This window comes from Lepisosteus platostomus, chromosome 12 (genome assembly GCF_059453375.1).
Source record: "Lepisosteus platostomus isolate fLepPlt1 chromosome 12, fLepPlt1.hap1, whole genome shotgun sequence".
In the NCBI taxonomy this organism is placed as follows: domain Eukaryota; kingdom Metazoa; phylum Chordata; class Actinopteri; order Semionotiformes; family Lepisosteidae; genus Lepisosteus; species Lepisosteus platostomus.
This window is the reverse complement of record NC_142622.1, coordinates 40,992,276-41,007,636: the sequence shown is the minus strand read 5'-3', so window position 1 is coordinate 41,007,636 and position 15,361 is coordinate 40,992,276. Positions and strand designations below refer to the sequence as shown.

Genomic DNA, 15,361 nt, shown 5'->3' with positions numbered 1-15,361 from the left:
TAAAACAGGCTTTGTTTTCTCTCTGCAACCTAATTCTGACAATGCTAGCAAACAGCTCTCTGATTTCTCCAAAGAGAAATGCCCACATGGTGAGTATTTGCAAACATGTAAAGAACAGACTCCTTTGTAAAACAACTACCACTTTTACAAAAAAGGAACTATTAAACACTCGTTTCACTCATCCACTCTGCTGCAAAACATCCAAAGCAATAAAAATTGAGTATTTGCTAAGGCATTAAAAAGTTCTGCATATGCTGTCCCTGCAACCATTGTAAAAGTATTCAATATGTCAGTTTGTTATCATAGTGTTATCACAATATTTTAAACAATCTAGTAAATGTTTTTTTCCAGCTATGCAACACTTTAAATTCACCATTAGCACTAACAATCAGTGTTTCTGTTTCTTTTTTCCACAAGAAGCACATTTGCAGTATCTCTTGTCATTACAGAATGTCCTGTGGCCAAAAAACCCATTAAGTGGTAAGTACAGTTAAAAAAAAAAACAACAACAAAATGATGGCTTCTGGCAGTAGGAGATCTCAATCCTGTTGTTATATACAATAGGTATTGCAGAATTTATGTGGAGAGATCAGCCAGATTTCTTATGAATATTAACTTTTCTAATGCAAAGCAGAAATTGCTTCTTTCCTCTCTCCCTGTACAATACTTGGTCAAATGATGACACTAAACACATCAATGATCATATTTACTTTCCTGTTGTTTTTTTGTTTTTCCTGTAAATAATTACAAGAATGATCTGTTAAAAATACTATTAATTTATGAATTAAACATTAAATATAACATTGCACCAGTATGTATTCCCAGCAATCAAACTTGGCTCAAGATTATTTTTTATGCTGTGTGAGGTATTGGGTCTAAAATTAAATACAAAATGTAAATAAGAGCTGCCCCAGTACCTGTCTCGGTTAATTGAAAAAAATGTTAATTAAACTGTTCAATTCGAGCTGTGTAAATGTTCAATTTTCAAACTTTGTAAATAACACAACAGGTTAGACTACTTTATGAAGTTGCCTCTAAGAAACTGATAACTAATACCTAACTGATAACTAATTCCTAAAATGTAATTAAGAAGTAATAATATCAAAGTAAATTAAAGTGTAAATCCAAGAATGTCCAAGTTTCTGTCCACAAAACAAGAGGTCCACTTTGAAGTCTACCATGTTTTATATTAAAACTGGCACCAAGGGAAAAATAAAATGTGTAGTATTAGAATACTAATGACAGATTAGACTAGTGACAGATGGAAATGTGTGTTGGTAGCAAAGGAACAAGTAAAAGGTTTGTTCCATGCTGAAAAGAGAAGAAAGAAAACAATGTTTCGCCTGTTTCCGGGTGCCGGATGTTGGTATATGCCATAATTATCACTCTCTGCATTGTTAAGAAAGCATAAAAATTGGATATTTACAGATAATGTGAAGTTCATTTAGCATGCAAAATAATATCCTTGATTCAACAGAATGTTGCTTCTTCCTATTAAATGTAACAGCAACCCAGATGTCAGAAGTATAGGGCGCAAGGTAGGACAAGCCCCTAGACAGGATTCCAGTATAACACATATAGACAATACTGTATACAGGCAAAAAAAAAAACATTGTCTTAAGAAGGTAGGAAAAAAACAAAGACTATTGTGAAAACACACAAACCCTGGAATTGAGCCAAGACTCACCTGTGGAGCAGCACTTTTAACAACACCATTGCTCCTACAAGCTTTAAAAAACTAGTTTTCAGTTCATGTTATTGCTCAAACAATAAATACTGGATCTACAATGTTACCTGATCCCTATTATATACTGTACATATTTACTGTATTCTGTACATACAGTATGTCAGACAACAGAGCACAATGAAACTTATTAGTGTCCTGTATTTTTCCGTTTTCGCCTGTTTTGCAGGATGTTTTTAAGCTAACACACGTTGATTTTTCACATTTAAGGTCCTTCAGTTTTCCAAGTGTAGGGTGTTCTGTTGGGAGACCTTTCAACAAACCTAATTTGTTTGGGATGGACATAATTTAAAAAGAGGAGAGGTGTTATATCATATGAATGATGTATTTTGTATCTCTCGTCATCTGTGTGCTTGATTAGCTGCTGTCAAATCAAGAATTAAAGAAGATTTATTGTGACAAAAAGAGTGGGTGGTTTTCTTTAATTTCAGCTTCCTTCTTTTCTTGCAATGCTACCAGAAGAAAACTAAGAGGGATTAATTTATCCTTTTCATCTAAAGGCTACAGAGCAGGTAGATTTAAAATGACCACACATTGATTTCCATCTAATTGTACTAAAGGACTTTTCACTGTGTTGTTCTGTCCAGATTATAATCCTCATATCCATTTAAAAACCTCTTCCCAGTCTAGACAGCTTAACACTTATTCATTTTACTTCTTGAAATGCATTGAGGGACGCTGATCAATGAACTTCATGTTATCTCCCTGTGGGCCTGGATCCTCTTTACACTTGACAAATCGGATATGCAGAGGTGACTAGGCTATTGAGTCCTGTGTGATCATCCTTTAGAAGAGGAATTAATCTCAGATGTTGTCAACTTCCTTCCCAACTGGGAATACAAACACCGGCCCATGATTATTAAATTTCAGTTAAGGCTAGTAACTCAAACTGTTTCTTCACACTTATGGCTCCCCTAGTGCTAAAAGAACACTGCGCTGTCCTAGTTTGGGTTGTCAAGCTTTCTTTTTCATTATCGCTACAAAGAAAAAAGCAAAACCTTCATCTGATGCAAAAAGTAAAGGGAAAAGTATTCAGTGTCTTAAAATAAGCAACAAAATGGTGTTTCAGTGTGCTGATCAGTATATCTGCAATTTGACTCAATGAATGAATGAATACTTGAAGTTTTTTCTTAGATATAACAGATTAAACCTTAATTCGTGAAAGTCAGAGTAAAATTGTCCTCACTGTCTTAAATTCAAATGCAACAAAAATATTTAGTCACAAATCTGTTTAGTGTTGTGCTTTAGTGTTGTGTTAAGTATACCACACAAATGAACATTTCAGAACAGCAAAGATGCTGATGTGATACAGTTATAAGCCCACTTAGTAAATAATGTCAAACTCCTTTTGCAGAGCTCTTTGTATTGTGGTGCAAAGGCATCACCATAACGGATACTTCGGCATGTTTTGAAAGACGGAAAAAAGCTAGACCAAATCCTGTGAAAATTAATTAAATCTGAAGTGAACACCCATGAAAAGAACACAGCACTTAGTTAGTAGTACACACTGTAGACGTATTCTTCCTTCATGAAAATCTATTTTTGAGATGTTCATGAACACTTTCTTGGATTGCTTTCCATTGTTTCAACATGGAGTACTTTGTGATGTTTAAGGTAAGGAACTATCTTGCTAGCAACAGAGAAAAACGTAATGGGTTGTCTTTGACCTACTGACTGGTATTATTGTATTAGTGAGTATTTGTATGCTTAAACAAAAAAAGTCTCAACAGCTGTGAAATGTTCCTAGGTGTGGGAACCCTCCACAGAAATCAGTCTTTTGGAGAAAGGCTAGAAACGGTGCAATTGAATCTACAGGAGGTTGTACTATGCTCTAATGGAGTCCACAAATCACCAATTCCCAGGTGTAACAGAAAAAAAAAACCAGACCATCACTAGGATTTAAGTGTGCTGGGTTAAAACCACAACTTGAGGAACTGTCACAGTTTGGGCAGCCTAGAGATCAGGGATAATATAAGCCTGTCTTCCACCTGCCTCTTTAAACGCTATTGATTCCACTCAAAATACACAGTAAGAACAGACCAAGCTAACAGGGCATGGCTAAATAACCACCCCCTTTCACTTTCTGGGAAAATCAATGAGTACAAGGGCCTGCTTGACATCTGACAGCTAGGATTTAACTGTTCAGGAGCACAACCTGAAAGAAATTCTGGGCACGGCATGTTGTGTGGTTTTTATTGTATCCAGAACAAATGATGCCTAGAACGTAAAATATTTAGTAATTAAATAAATAAATGCAAACCAATAAACATATTCCCTAGAGAAAGTGAATTCAAAAATCGAATTTCTGATGTGTCATGTTTCTTTCATGTATTATGTGATATTTCCCCTAGCATAACATATACAGTACACAATGACTTTTTGAAAGGTACGTTTAACTGTTTCAAAGGCTACAGCAACAGCAACACGAAAATGGCACGTATTTTACATTACTGTACAGAATCTCACTGGATAGGAGAGATCGTGCAGAGCCAACAATCGTTTATAGCTAAGCATATTTCGTTGACACTGAAAAACACATCAGTACACAGGAAAAATACTGTATGACCCACAAAATCCTTTACCTTATGAATTCTGAAGTTAAGCTTTGCTGAAGGTGACCTTACTAGACAAACAGGTGTCATCAAATGATAATTTCTTGCTGGGAAGAAACTCTGTGGTCACGGTCATGTCGTCTAGCTCAGTGGTGAAGTGATCTGGACTCTCTCCATTGGACATGTCTTTTATTACGCTGTAATTGAGAGCCATGCTGTAGGTAGCTGGCTTCTCAGAATGCGGCTGCTGGCATTTGCAAAGCTTCTTAAAGGCGGCTCTGAATTTCTGAGACATCGCATTGTAGATAATCGGATTGATGGCACTGTTAAGGTAAATGCAGATTCGGCAGAACAAGACAAACCAGGTATCTAAATATGCCTGAGTCAGAAAAGAATTCACCACCACTAACGTTCGATAGGGCATCCACAACAGTGCAAACAGAACGACCACCACTGCCAGCATCTTTGTCACCTAGAGCAGAAGGAAATAGACAAAGTCACATTAAAAAGATATTGTTTTACTCGAGTTACATGATGACAGATATTTATTACTGAAGCTTGGGTTACTTAAGGAAGCTAAGCTCTAACTGAAAGAAAATGAAATTCCTAAAAACCTGTGAAATATCTTAGCCAGAATACTTCTTTGAATAATGTTCAATTACAACTGCTAGTACTTTTAACACAAACAATCACAAGAATAAGATTGCCAAACTTTGACAAAGATAACAAAAATCTTATTTCATGCATTATTAATATATTTGAAGAAAAAAATATCTTTGGTCTAGATTAAAATATAGATAATATAAGATAAAGATATTCATTGGTTAAGCAAGAGTTACACTAATATGAAATGTACACATAGTAAACCTCATAATACAAGCAGGTAAGCCACGTCAAAATGTGATAAAGGGATATTTATATATTTTATACATTATATATATTTAAAATTATTATTTTTGTATGGAAACGAACTTGTCATAACAATAATAAGACAGATTCGGAAGATCTGGAGAGAATCACGGTTATAATACAAAACCGCGTTTTTTGAGGAAGTTCATTTTGTGATAGAATGACGGTTTTCTGCTCTGAAGAATATCAGAAGTGCAGTGGAATAAAATTAACATTTTTTCAGTATGGATAATTTACAAAAAATGATACATGAAAATGAAAGCTGGAAAAATAAGAAAATTCAAATATTGATAAATGCCAATACGGTATACTACATAAATAACTAGTACAAAGCACCTCAGCAACAACTTCCCAGTGATACGGCATATTTCTTGATTTAGAAGAGCAATTTCCCTTGTAAACTACAATATTCTACAACGAATCGAGTTTCTGGTTTTTCATTTGCGATAAAACAATACTTTTGCCTTGTTTTCAACTGTTTAGGAAGGACATGAATCTTAATCTCATTGCAACACCAGCAGAAGTCTGGTATAATGTTTATCAGCAGTAAACCTAAGAGACTTCAATGCTGTGCCAAGAAGTGGCTGCAATAACGTAGCGCAGTGCTTTCGATGCTGACCGCACGGTGCGTAACCGAGCCTCCTGCCGTGCGTAAATTAAGGGGAAGGAAAGGTATTAGTCTCATTCATATTTTGTAGCAGGTAGGTGGGGTTTCAGAATAAGTAATGCCTTTTAAGCTGGTTTGACTTTTAAGTGTATTTTACTTCCCTGTAAAATTAGGTATCCTTTCTTTATGTCATACTTTATATGCATCTGATATATTAACACAAGACCTTACCTGTCTCCGTGAAGACGCGGTACTGCTTGAACAGCGACTTGAGCTTTTGGAGTTAAAGATCGTGTTGTCGTGACTGGATTCGTTTTTCCACTTTTTGTTTTTTTCTTTGGGATCTGCGGGAATGGGGTTTAGGAACAGGATTCTTGCGATCAGTCCGTACAGAATAGTGGCTAACGTTAAGGGCACCACATAAAATATGGCAAAGTCCAAAAAGTAGATCGGCAGATAAAGATTTCTGGACACTTTGTAGGCACAAGTCACCACAGTCACATCTGCGTAGTGTATTTCTTTAGTGTCCGACAGGTAAAACCACATAACGCAGTAGAAAGAGGTAAATGCCCAAACAACCACGATGATCTTCTTGGCTCTTGAAAGGGTACAGAGAAATTGGGCTTTAATAGGATGGCAGATAGCGATGTACCTCTCGATGGTAAAAGCAGTTATTGAGCAAGAGGAGGCATTGATGCCCAAATACTGGAGATAAGTGATACAAAGGCATCCAGCGTAGCCATAAACCCAGGACCCATAGATGCTGTCGGTGATGTTTGGCAGACCGGCAGCTGTAAGAACCATTAAGTCTGCGACAGCCAGACTCACCAGGTAGCAGTTGGTCGGCGTCCGCATGTGCTTGGTTGTGAGGACAACCAAGACCACCATGATGTTGCCCACAATACCAATTCCGCAGATGACCAAAACCAAAACCGTGCTCACCACCTTGTATTCGATACTAGGTTCGGTCCAGTTTCCGACAGTCTGGTTGTCTTGAAACAGCGTCACGTTCTCCATCTTCGTTTTCCTAAAACTCTGGGGTACTGTAGCTACCAGTTTATGAAGGATCCCAGTATCTCCTTTTAGCTGAAAAACAACAATTTAGTTATATCAGATGTATCAGTCTTTCTATCCTGGTTTTAACGACTAACTTCTATCGACGAACAACTCTTTGTTTTACCGGTCAAGGCTGTTAATGAAATGTCAATGAAGTAGAAGTGACATAAACCCCTGTTGGTCCAAAGAGAAAGACTGGTCTTGTAATACAACAGCATACAGTATATGCTCCCTTTACACTGCTAATTTATTTAAGCTTTCTTTTGATAGAGCACAAGTTGGAACTCTCAATTGCAAGCTCTTAAAAGAGCGACGAGAAAATTGTACTTACATTAACGTCGAGCACGAAGTACCGGTTTCCTGCACAACTCTTCTTTTTCCGAACATTTTTGCCTTGTCTAGTCGGATAAAGTTCAACGCCCAATTCCAGAGCAAAAAGTAAAAAAAAAAAATGTACTGATCTCAGCGAGTATTAGTTATTAACTTCCACAACAGTTTGTTTCACCCCCAAAAACCTTGATACGTTTTCACTGTCATACACAATATGAAATTACCTGGACCAAGCGAGAGAGCTACTGTACGTTTCTTTTGCCTTTTCCCCCCACACCTCAAAAGCGTCTGCAAGTTTCTACGCCGTGTGAAAAGACGCAGTAAAACCGTCTGTTGGTTTATGAAGTTCGCTGAACAGCACAGGCATCGATCTGACTGCCTGCGAGTCTCGGTGGATATTGTCCTATAAGGGAACGAGCCTCAGCGCACAGTGAGAAGCGAAACCGCACTGAAATTAGGCGATCCCACGGCAAGTCATCAGTCATGGGGGCTGCGATTCAGCTGCCTCAAAGACCAAACGTAAACACGCCGAGGAGGTGGTACCTATACAGTACATTATTATTGACAATTAATTACAAAATTGTTATCATATGATTGTAAAAAATAATAATGATTATAGCACTGATATAAATGACATATTAGATAAGTCATATAAACCTGATATTTTAAATCTGCCTCAAAAGACAAATATTCAGCATAAGCAAGGTGTTTCTTTTTTGTCTTATCCACTCTTAATTCTATGTCAAAAATTCTAATATACCCAGCTGTAACGGTAAAAAAAAAAAAAATCTAAATGAAGCATGCTCCGTGTAAGGAATAATTCTTCACTAGGAGAGAAATGGGAGTTTCAGAACGAAACGGGGCTTGTGTTAATCCCTAAAACGAATGTGTAAACTCCTGTTCTTCTGATTGAAACCAGTTTCACCTTTATAACCTGAGGTGTATACAGTATATGTACAGAGAGAGAGCAGCTACAGCTATATCTCAACTGAGCTAATCTAGCTGCAAGTGTAACAACTGAAGTTCTGTCTCATGGGTTGGCCACGGACAATGGGAATACACAATGACCTTCAAAGCTATTACACCAAACCAAAATGTGCCTTAGATAAAAAAAAAAAATAGGGAAATCTAACTGCATATATAACAACTGTTGCTCTTAACTTCCAGCTCAACCTGGAAAGGTACTGTATTTCTTTTAACACATTGCTTTGGAAAAAGTACTCACCCCCTGTTAATACTATAGCATTTCATTGTATATCATTTCTTATTCAAATGAACTTTTTTTATATTGAAAACTGTAATGGTTAAAGTGAACAGTTTTATATTTGCATGAGGATGATTGTAAGCAAAGCCTTCAAGAAAGACACTCATACTATATCTGAAAGCAATTACTGTGGTCAGTATTTTGACTCTCTACCAGCTTCGCTCTTTGGGATGGTGTAATGTTCTCAATTCTTCCTGGGATAATTGCTCCAGTTCTGACAAGTTTGTTGAGGATAGTTGATGGATCATCAAGCCCCACAATGTTGTCCATTGGATTCAAATTAGGACTCAGACAGGACATTCACTCTCCTCTTGACAGACCACTGCAGTGTGGATATGACCTTGTGCTTCAGGTTATTGTCCTAATTTGAATATTTGACCCAGGTTTGGATTTTTGGCTGACTCAAGCAGGGTTTACTGTAAGATTCACCTTTACTTTACACATTTCCATTTTCTGCTGATGTAATGTATCAACATAACAAGATGCTGCCACCACCAGGATTTGCATTTAGACAATGTTTTCTAAACTTTTTTGGAACTCACCCAGGCAGACCAGCTTTGTACAGTATGTTGGGCTTTGCATGTTGTTATTGCAGCAAAGGTGACTCCTATTTCAGACTTTTAACTTTGCAGATCTTTCCATATCAGTTTTCGCTTCACAATGGCAGCATTAACCAGTTTCCTACTTGCTGCTCAGTTTGCAAGGGCAGCCTGATCTACTGTATATAGTAGATCAGCCTCTTCATGATGTGCTTCACTGATCTTAAAGGGATAATTATATTAATGTCGTAACCCCTAAAACTATTTCTTTCTACATGATCTGATTTAAGGTTTCTGGAGCAAGGGGATTGAATACTTAAGCAAACAGGAATGTTTTAATTAAAAAAAAAGTCATATTCTCTACAATAAGCATTTTTACTTTTATCGGTATGGAGAAGACTCTAAATATACAGTAGACTGCCTTGCAAAATATTCATCCCCTTCCAATGTTGTTCAATTTTGCTGAATTACATATTGTGTTTACACATTTTTAATGTGATTCTGTTCTGCAGGTTTTGCTGACAATTCACTTTCACCACAAAGGTGTCCATTTTGAATGTTCAAGCCTTGATACAAAGTGTTCACTTAAAAAAATACTATGGATTCTGGACATAAATGAATGCACGCATTTTCTTTGGGCAGGGTCAAAGTCAAGTACCAGAGGGAAGAAATGTGGAAAGTCACCTTATAAAATGGAGTTACTGACAATTCCCACAAAACAGTGAATGCACAGATTGGGAGAAGCACTTGATTTTGTAATACTTATAAAGAATACAATTATAACATTAGCTACCAAGTCAATGCTCTACTAATTAGAAAAATATTGATAGATGACTTAGAGGATTCTTCTCAGAAAGACCCTTTGTTCAGCAGGTTGCATTAGATCAGTCTGTGATCTAATGCGGCCTGTTCATTGTGTAATTCAGGCCCAGAGAATCACATGCTGTTTTTGAATGTGTTCTGTTTCATAGTTCTTTTTTCAAATCTTGTTTTCGTTCCAATGGACAATAGCTACAGCGAGCACTGCTGGCATTTGTAAACAACACATTTCTAGTAAAGTCAGTACAGTATATGCCTTGGCCTTGGTGTAGTTGATGAATCAGTCAGTACAGTATGCATACAGTAGTATCCCATCCTCTGTTTTTCCAGGAATGAAATGTGATTCACTACTCGCAACCAAATTATCTAGGTGGGCTAAAGGGTTTCCTTTTGTCTGCATTTGGGTTTTCCTCTTGTGTCCTTTGGTTCACGTTTCCTTGTTGATTCTCACAAAATCCATCAGATTGGCTTTGTCAAAGTCTTTGAGAATTTTGAATGCTTGGCATGTACCCCTATAATCTTCCCTGTTCAAGAGAAGAACCTAAGAAACGGTCATTTATTTTACCTTACCTGTTTTGGACATTCCTCTATGTCCTGGAACACGCCTGGTCACTTTTTCTAGGTCAGCAATATTCTTTTGTAATGTAGTAGCTGACATTTTACACAAAAAGTTAAATGTAATGTTCAGTGATATACAGTAAATTATACACATTTCTACGCCTCTGCATTTTTATATCATCACATTGTTTTTATCGATTTGCACTATTATTTAGAAGAGGGAAATGAAAGCAACATGAAAACTTTATGAATCACTGGATCCTTTTCAAGCAGTGTTTTCTACCTTACATTTCGAGGGTTAGTCAAAATGTTGTCAACAAGTATAAATGACAATTATTTTACTAAAGTTTTGCTATCACCTCCACAGATGGCGCTGCAGTCCCACAGTTTCCCCAATGGCATCACCTGTGGAGAAATCATTTTGTGTTCTCTGTTATCATGAAACACAATCAAGTGTTTCCGTGTGGCGGAAGAGAGTTGTCGACAGGATTTGTGACTAACCCTGTATATCCTGAGTGGCATTAAAACATTTTATTTGGTTCTAATACTAATTAATTACCTTTTTTATACCTCCCAGCTTAATTCATGTTTTTGCTATCAGGATGTACCACTCTGCACTCATCCACATTGAATACCAAGAGTTTATACAGGATTTAGAAATCGAATTTCAACTCTGGATCTCAGGTATTACTATGGATAAGATGAAAGGTATGTTTTTTTTTTAATTTGTAAGAGCAAATTTAAAATGATAAAGAGATAATGCAATAAATAGGTCTAATGGAATATTGTTTTTTTATGTAATGTTTAATATACATGAGCTTCCGTTGATCCATTTTGTAGCTGCTTCTTCCAATTCGGGGCTGCGGGAGAGCCAAAGCCTATTCTGGGAAACAATTTGTGCAAGTAAGGGTACAACACAGACACTCACACCTATGACCTAATATGTTTTTGGTCTGCGATAGGAAACTGGAGCACCAGAAGGAAACCAACATGAACACAGGGAGAACATACAAACTCAATACATAGAACAATACATACCTTTGGTATACTATCAAACTGTCATTTGCAAATGATATTTTCCACATAGTGTTCAGAAAAACAAATATCAGTTAATATTTTTAGATCTAGGCTGTTTAAAAATTGGCAAAACTGTGATTACTAGGAGCCCTGTCATTTCACTTATATAATAATGACACTATACATTTATTGTACATAGATGGGTACCTTCTCTAGCACCTAGAGGCCTCGTGGTAAAGTTTAAAGACAAAACATATTCATTGGATGAGACAGAAATAAAACAGCTCCTCACTTTGGGGGCTGCAGGGACTAGGACTGACAGTACAGTACTGTTCAGATATTGTATTCCTGTTTGTTAATGTTGGAGTCTGTCTTAATGCTGTTTCCCCTGTGTTGTGACCCCCTCTCCTCAGTGTTAGAGTTTGCGTGTTTGTCAGCCTGCCTTGACTGGACTCTGTAGCTTGGAGAGGAGCAGGTGGGTGTTTTGCGTGTGTGTGTAGGTGGGCGGCAAGTGCTATCTGCTTCCTGCAGTGCCATATTCTGCAGTAAATGGCGTATTATTTCTCCTTGTAGGCACAGTGACTCACTGCTACTTCCTGGGCAAAAAAATCCATTTAGTCCTGAAGAGCTTAGAAAACCTCTAAATAGTACACTGGTTAAGAGTTAATTAGGTATGAGGACTCATCTTCGGCTGGAAGAGCACAGTCAGCGCGGAGCATCAGGGAACTCTTTGCCTTGAAGGTGGCGGATCTGGTGATTGCTTGAGTTACCAATATGCACAACATACACACACAAACAGCACACCACAGCCTGCAGATTAGGACACAGCACTTGGCAAGAAAGGAGACCGATTCATCATACTTTATATGCTGAATCTGCACCTCCAGAAAGATGAGAGAGTGAGAGAGAGAGCCTTCCTTAACCTTTGACTACTGACATAGGGCTGGATGGCTCTGACATACTGTACCACCACATATGAGAAGAAGGACAACTGGAACTCTTAGCAGGCAGCTGTATTACCTTTAAAGGGATGTGGAAATGATATAGGAACACCTTTTCACCGTCCCTGAATACAGAGTTGGATACTTTCCTGTTGTCTGGATCCCTCCTTACATATGCAACCCCCGTGATGGGGCTTTGGAGTTTAAAAGGTATAAGACAAAGTTTAAAAGCTTTGGCAACCAGTCTCTTGTTAGTCTGGACCTACTGTTCCTGGCTCAGGCATGGCTGGACCTCTCCACCCCAGCAAGGGGTGCCCACCAGTTAAAACACCATGGATGCACCTCAATGGGGATCTCAAATGTACCCGAAACGGCGGGCCACAACGTGCTCTAGATGCACAATTGACGCAATGGCTTAAAGATCACCCCATGAGCCTGACAGCAATGGCAGACACTAGGATCACAATGGAGGAATTCAATGGGCTGCTGGTGGGTGACAGTAACAGGATAAACCCTGCCAGATGTGTCCAGCACAAGGAACCCTACTTTGATGTCAGTAGAGCAGTGGGGGGACTTTGAGATGCCCATCAAAGAGAAGCTGACCAAATGTAAATGGAGACAGTTTCAAGACACTACTGGACTCCACTTATAGTGATTGATGGCATCCTGAATGCAAAGAACTACTTTTATTAACAAATCAAGTTGTACAGTATATAGCTTATTTCTTTTAGTGCCTTTTATTCTTAAATATTCTTCTTTTGCCATGTTGGGTTGCAAAGATTTGTGCTTAGTAATATTAAAATGTAGAATCTGAACACCTCTGGTATATAAGTACATACAGTATGTATGTTATTAATTGAAACCATATAAAAGTGAACTGAATCAGGATTAGTATTTCCTATGTGACATTCTTTTGCAAATAATGCCTAATGCTTGTTAGTGACCTCAATGTGATTGGGTCCTCTTCGGTGTGGTTGATTTGATTAGTTCATTGGCCTTTTGATTGGGACAGTAGCATCACTGCCAACATATCTGGGTTAATACCTGTCAGGTCGTTTTTCAAGGACAAAAGCCCTCACAGAAAAGAATATTTCAAAACCTTTGTTTTTAGTAATATTTTTAACTTGCCAGGGGGGAAGGCTTTATTAAAAAGGACGCTATATGAATGTAGCAGAGCATGTGTTGGAAACGCGAGTGAATGACCAAGAGGCGTGGTCATCTCATTTAGGCAAGACGCATTCTTCAAATTCTCAGGAGGAAATCACTGAATTGGCTTCACCTGGAAATTCTAGCTTCCTATAAAAGCAGTTTCTCAGGGAGTTGGAGGTTGTCTTTATCCACATTATTTTGAGAATAGTAAGCATTTATCGAGAGCTCTTGGGCCACATATTGCGGAAGGGTTATAGCTGGGTAATATCGATAGCAGCCTCGGTCGTTTTCCGGGTCGGGACGCCGGTAAATAAGAAGACGGTTAATGAGCGCACCCGGCCAACCGGATTCGACCGAGAGAGGCTCTTGCCACTGCTGTCCGAGGGATTGTACAATTACGGTTTATATGGGGGAAAACCCCTCGCCACGTTAGCAGAAAGGGGATCTTTCGCCATGCAATGGTGTACGCATAGTTATGCGTATAAAGTCCTTTTTAATAGTTTTCTAATGCTACTATAGGCTAGTAATCGGGGGGGGGGAGTGGTTACATTATCCTCCAGTATGACTGGGGAACATGCACTGATCAGAATTAATCACATTAATTATCAAAATAGTATTTTTTTGTTGAATGTTCCTATTTACAACTCTGTGTTTCAAAAGATTTGGAATGCAGTCTCGGGCAAGAAAATTCTGGTGCATGTTGAAGATGGCTATTCTGAGATTTTTTTAACCTATAGTTCTACTGTTAATGAGCTGTGCCTGCCAAAACCAGCTCTGTGCAGACAGCATTCCTAGGGACATGCATGCAGTAGATGGCTGTCTACCTGCTTATTGGCAGATTTTAAAACTCATCCTCTCAATAGTTATTGTAGGCGTTGTATTTAACTATGTGATGTCTTGACCTCCTGAATACTATTTTCTGAAAGCAGTGTTTGGACACTACTTCTACAATATAGAACAAGCTCACATAATTGCATATCAGTTGAGGCCATCGGTCCTGATTTTATGCAAGATGGTCATACTTTGAAAAATATTGTCCTTGCATTGTTTTATTTTTAAAGTCTTACTAGATGATAAGAATTTTTTCTTTCAGGTGACTGTTTTTTTTGCTAGCTTAAATCTTTCTTGGATTGTAAGACATGATACTTGTCTATTGGCCTCAGATGGCTTTTTTGGTATAGGGTGGTACGCAGCTGTGGTGTCTGTTTCCATTTATCCTCACAAGCTGTGATATTGTAGTTTGACTGAAACTTGCTTATGGAATTCCTAGTGTATGTGAGAAAGTTGTTGTAGATGTGCTAAATACTTTGTCACTTGAAAAAGGTATTTGCAAATATTGGGCTCATCTTCTCCTTGAAGTATCTTCTAAAATAAAGTTACATTCTGAATATTAAGGCATTTGAACTTCAAAGACACTTCCATGCATTTTTAGTATGTGTATAGGGAGTAGGCTGCTTTGTTCAATCCATCAGGCAAAAGTTCTACAGGATAATCTTTTTTGCAATATGGATTTAAAAATATCTAATTTCTGTTGAACTGTGCAGTAATTGAATTACTATAGATCTTTGGATGCCCCAGAAACATCTGGATGCACAATTCTAAGTAATGTCTCATAAATATCAAATTAAAAATTATACCAGAATTTTCTCTGAAGGCCAAAGCTGGTTTATATTTTAATAAGCCTTATCCAATGCTGAAAAATGACACGATATATCTAAATTGTAAGTACCAGAACTCTGAATTCTCTTGAATCCAACACATGACTGAGCATCAAAAGAAGGTCTTGCTTCTAACTACAACAAATTCACAATTCTATCAAGAAAATTACAACACTTTCTGTAGCAGATGCAAAAACATTTTATTGAACAGGCATGAC

The 15,361-nt window shown here is 37.7% G+C and overlaps 1 protein-coding gene across 1 annotated transcript; it reads right to left on the bottom strand.

The window, feature by feature from the left end:
- Positions 1 to 635: 635 nt before the first annotated feature.
- trhra (thyrotropin-releasing hormone receptor a) lies at positions 636 to 7,901 on the bottom strand. Its single transcript, XM_088601917.1, has 3 exons — positions 7,200 to 7,901; positions 6,044 to 6,898; positions 636 to 4,768 (listed from the first exon to the last, which is right to left on the bottom strand). Exons 2-3 carry the CDS (start codon positions 6,827 to 6,829, stop codon positions 4,343 to 4,345), a joined length of 1,212 nt encoding a protein of 403 aa, XP_088458043.1. The 5' UTR covers positions 6,830 to 6,898; positions 7,200 to 7,901; the 3' UTR covers positions 636 to 4,342.
- Positions 7,902 to 15,361: the final 7,460 nt, after the last annotated feature.

Coding starts and splice junctions, on each gene's coding strand:
- trhra (XM_088601917.1), bottom strand. CDS start 6,829: ATGGAGAACGTGACGCTGTTTCAAGACAACCAGACTGTCGGAAACTGG. Junction 4,769..6,043: donor CCGCGTCTTCACGGAGACAG/GTAAGGTCTTGT, acceptor CTTCTGCTCTAG/GTGACAAAGATGCTGGCAGT.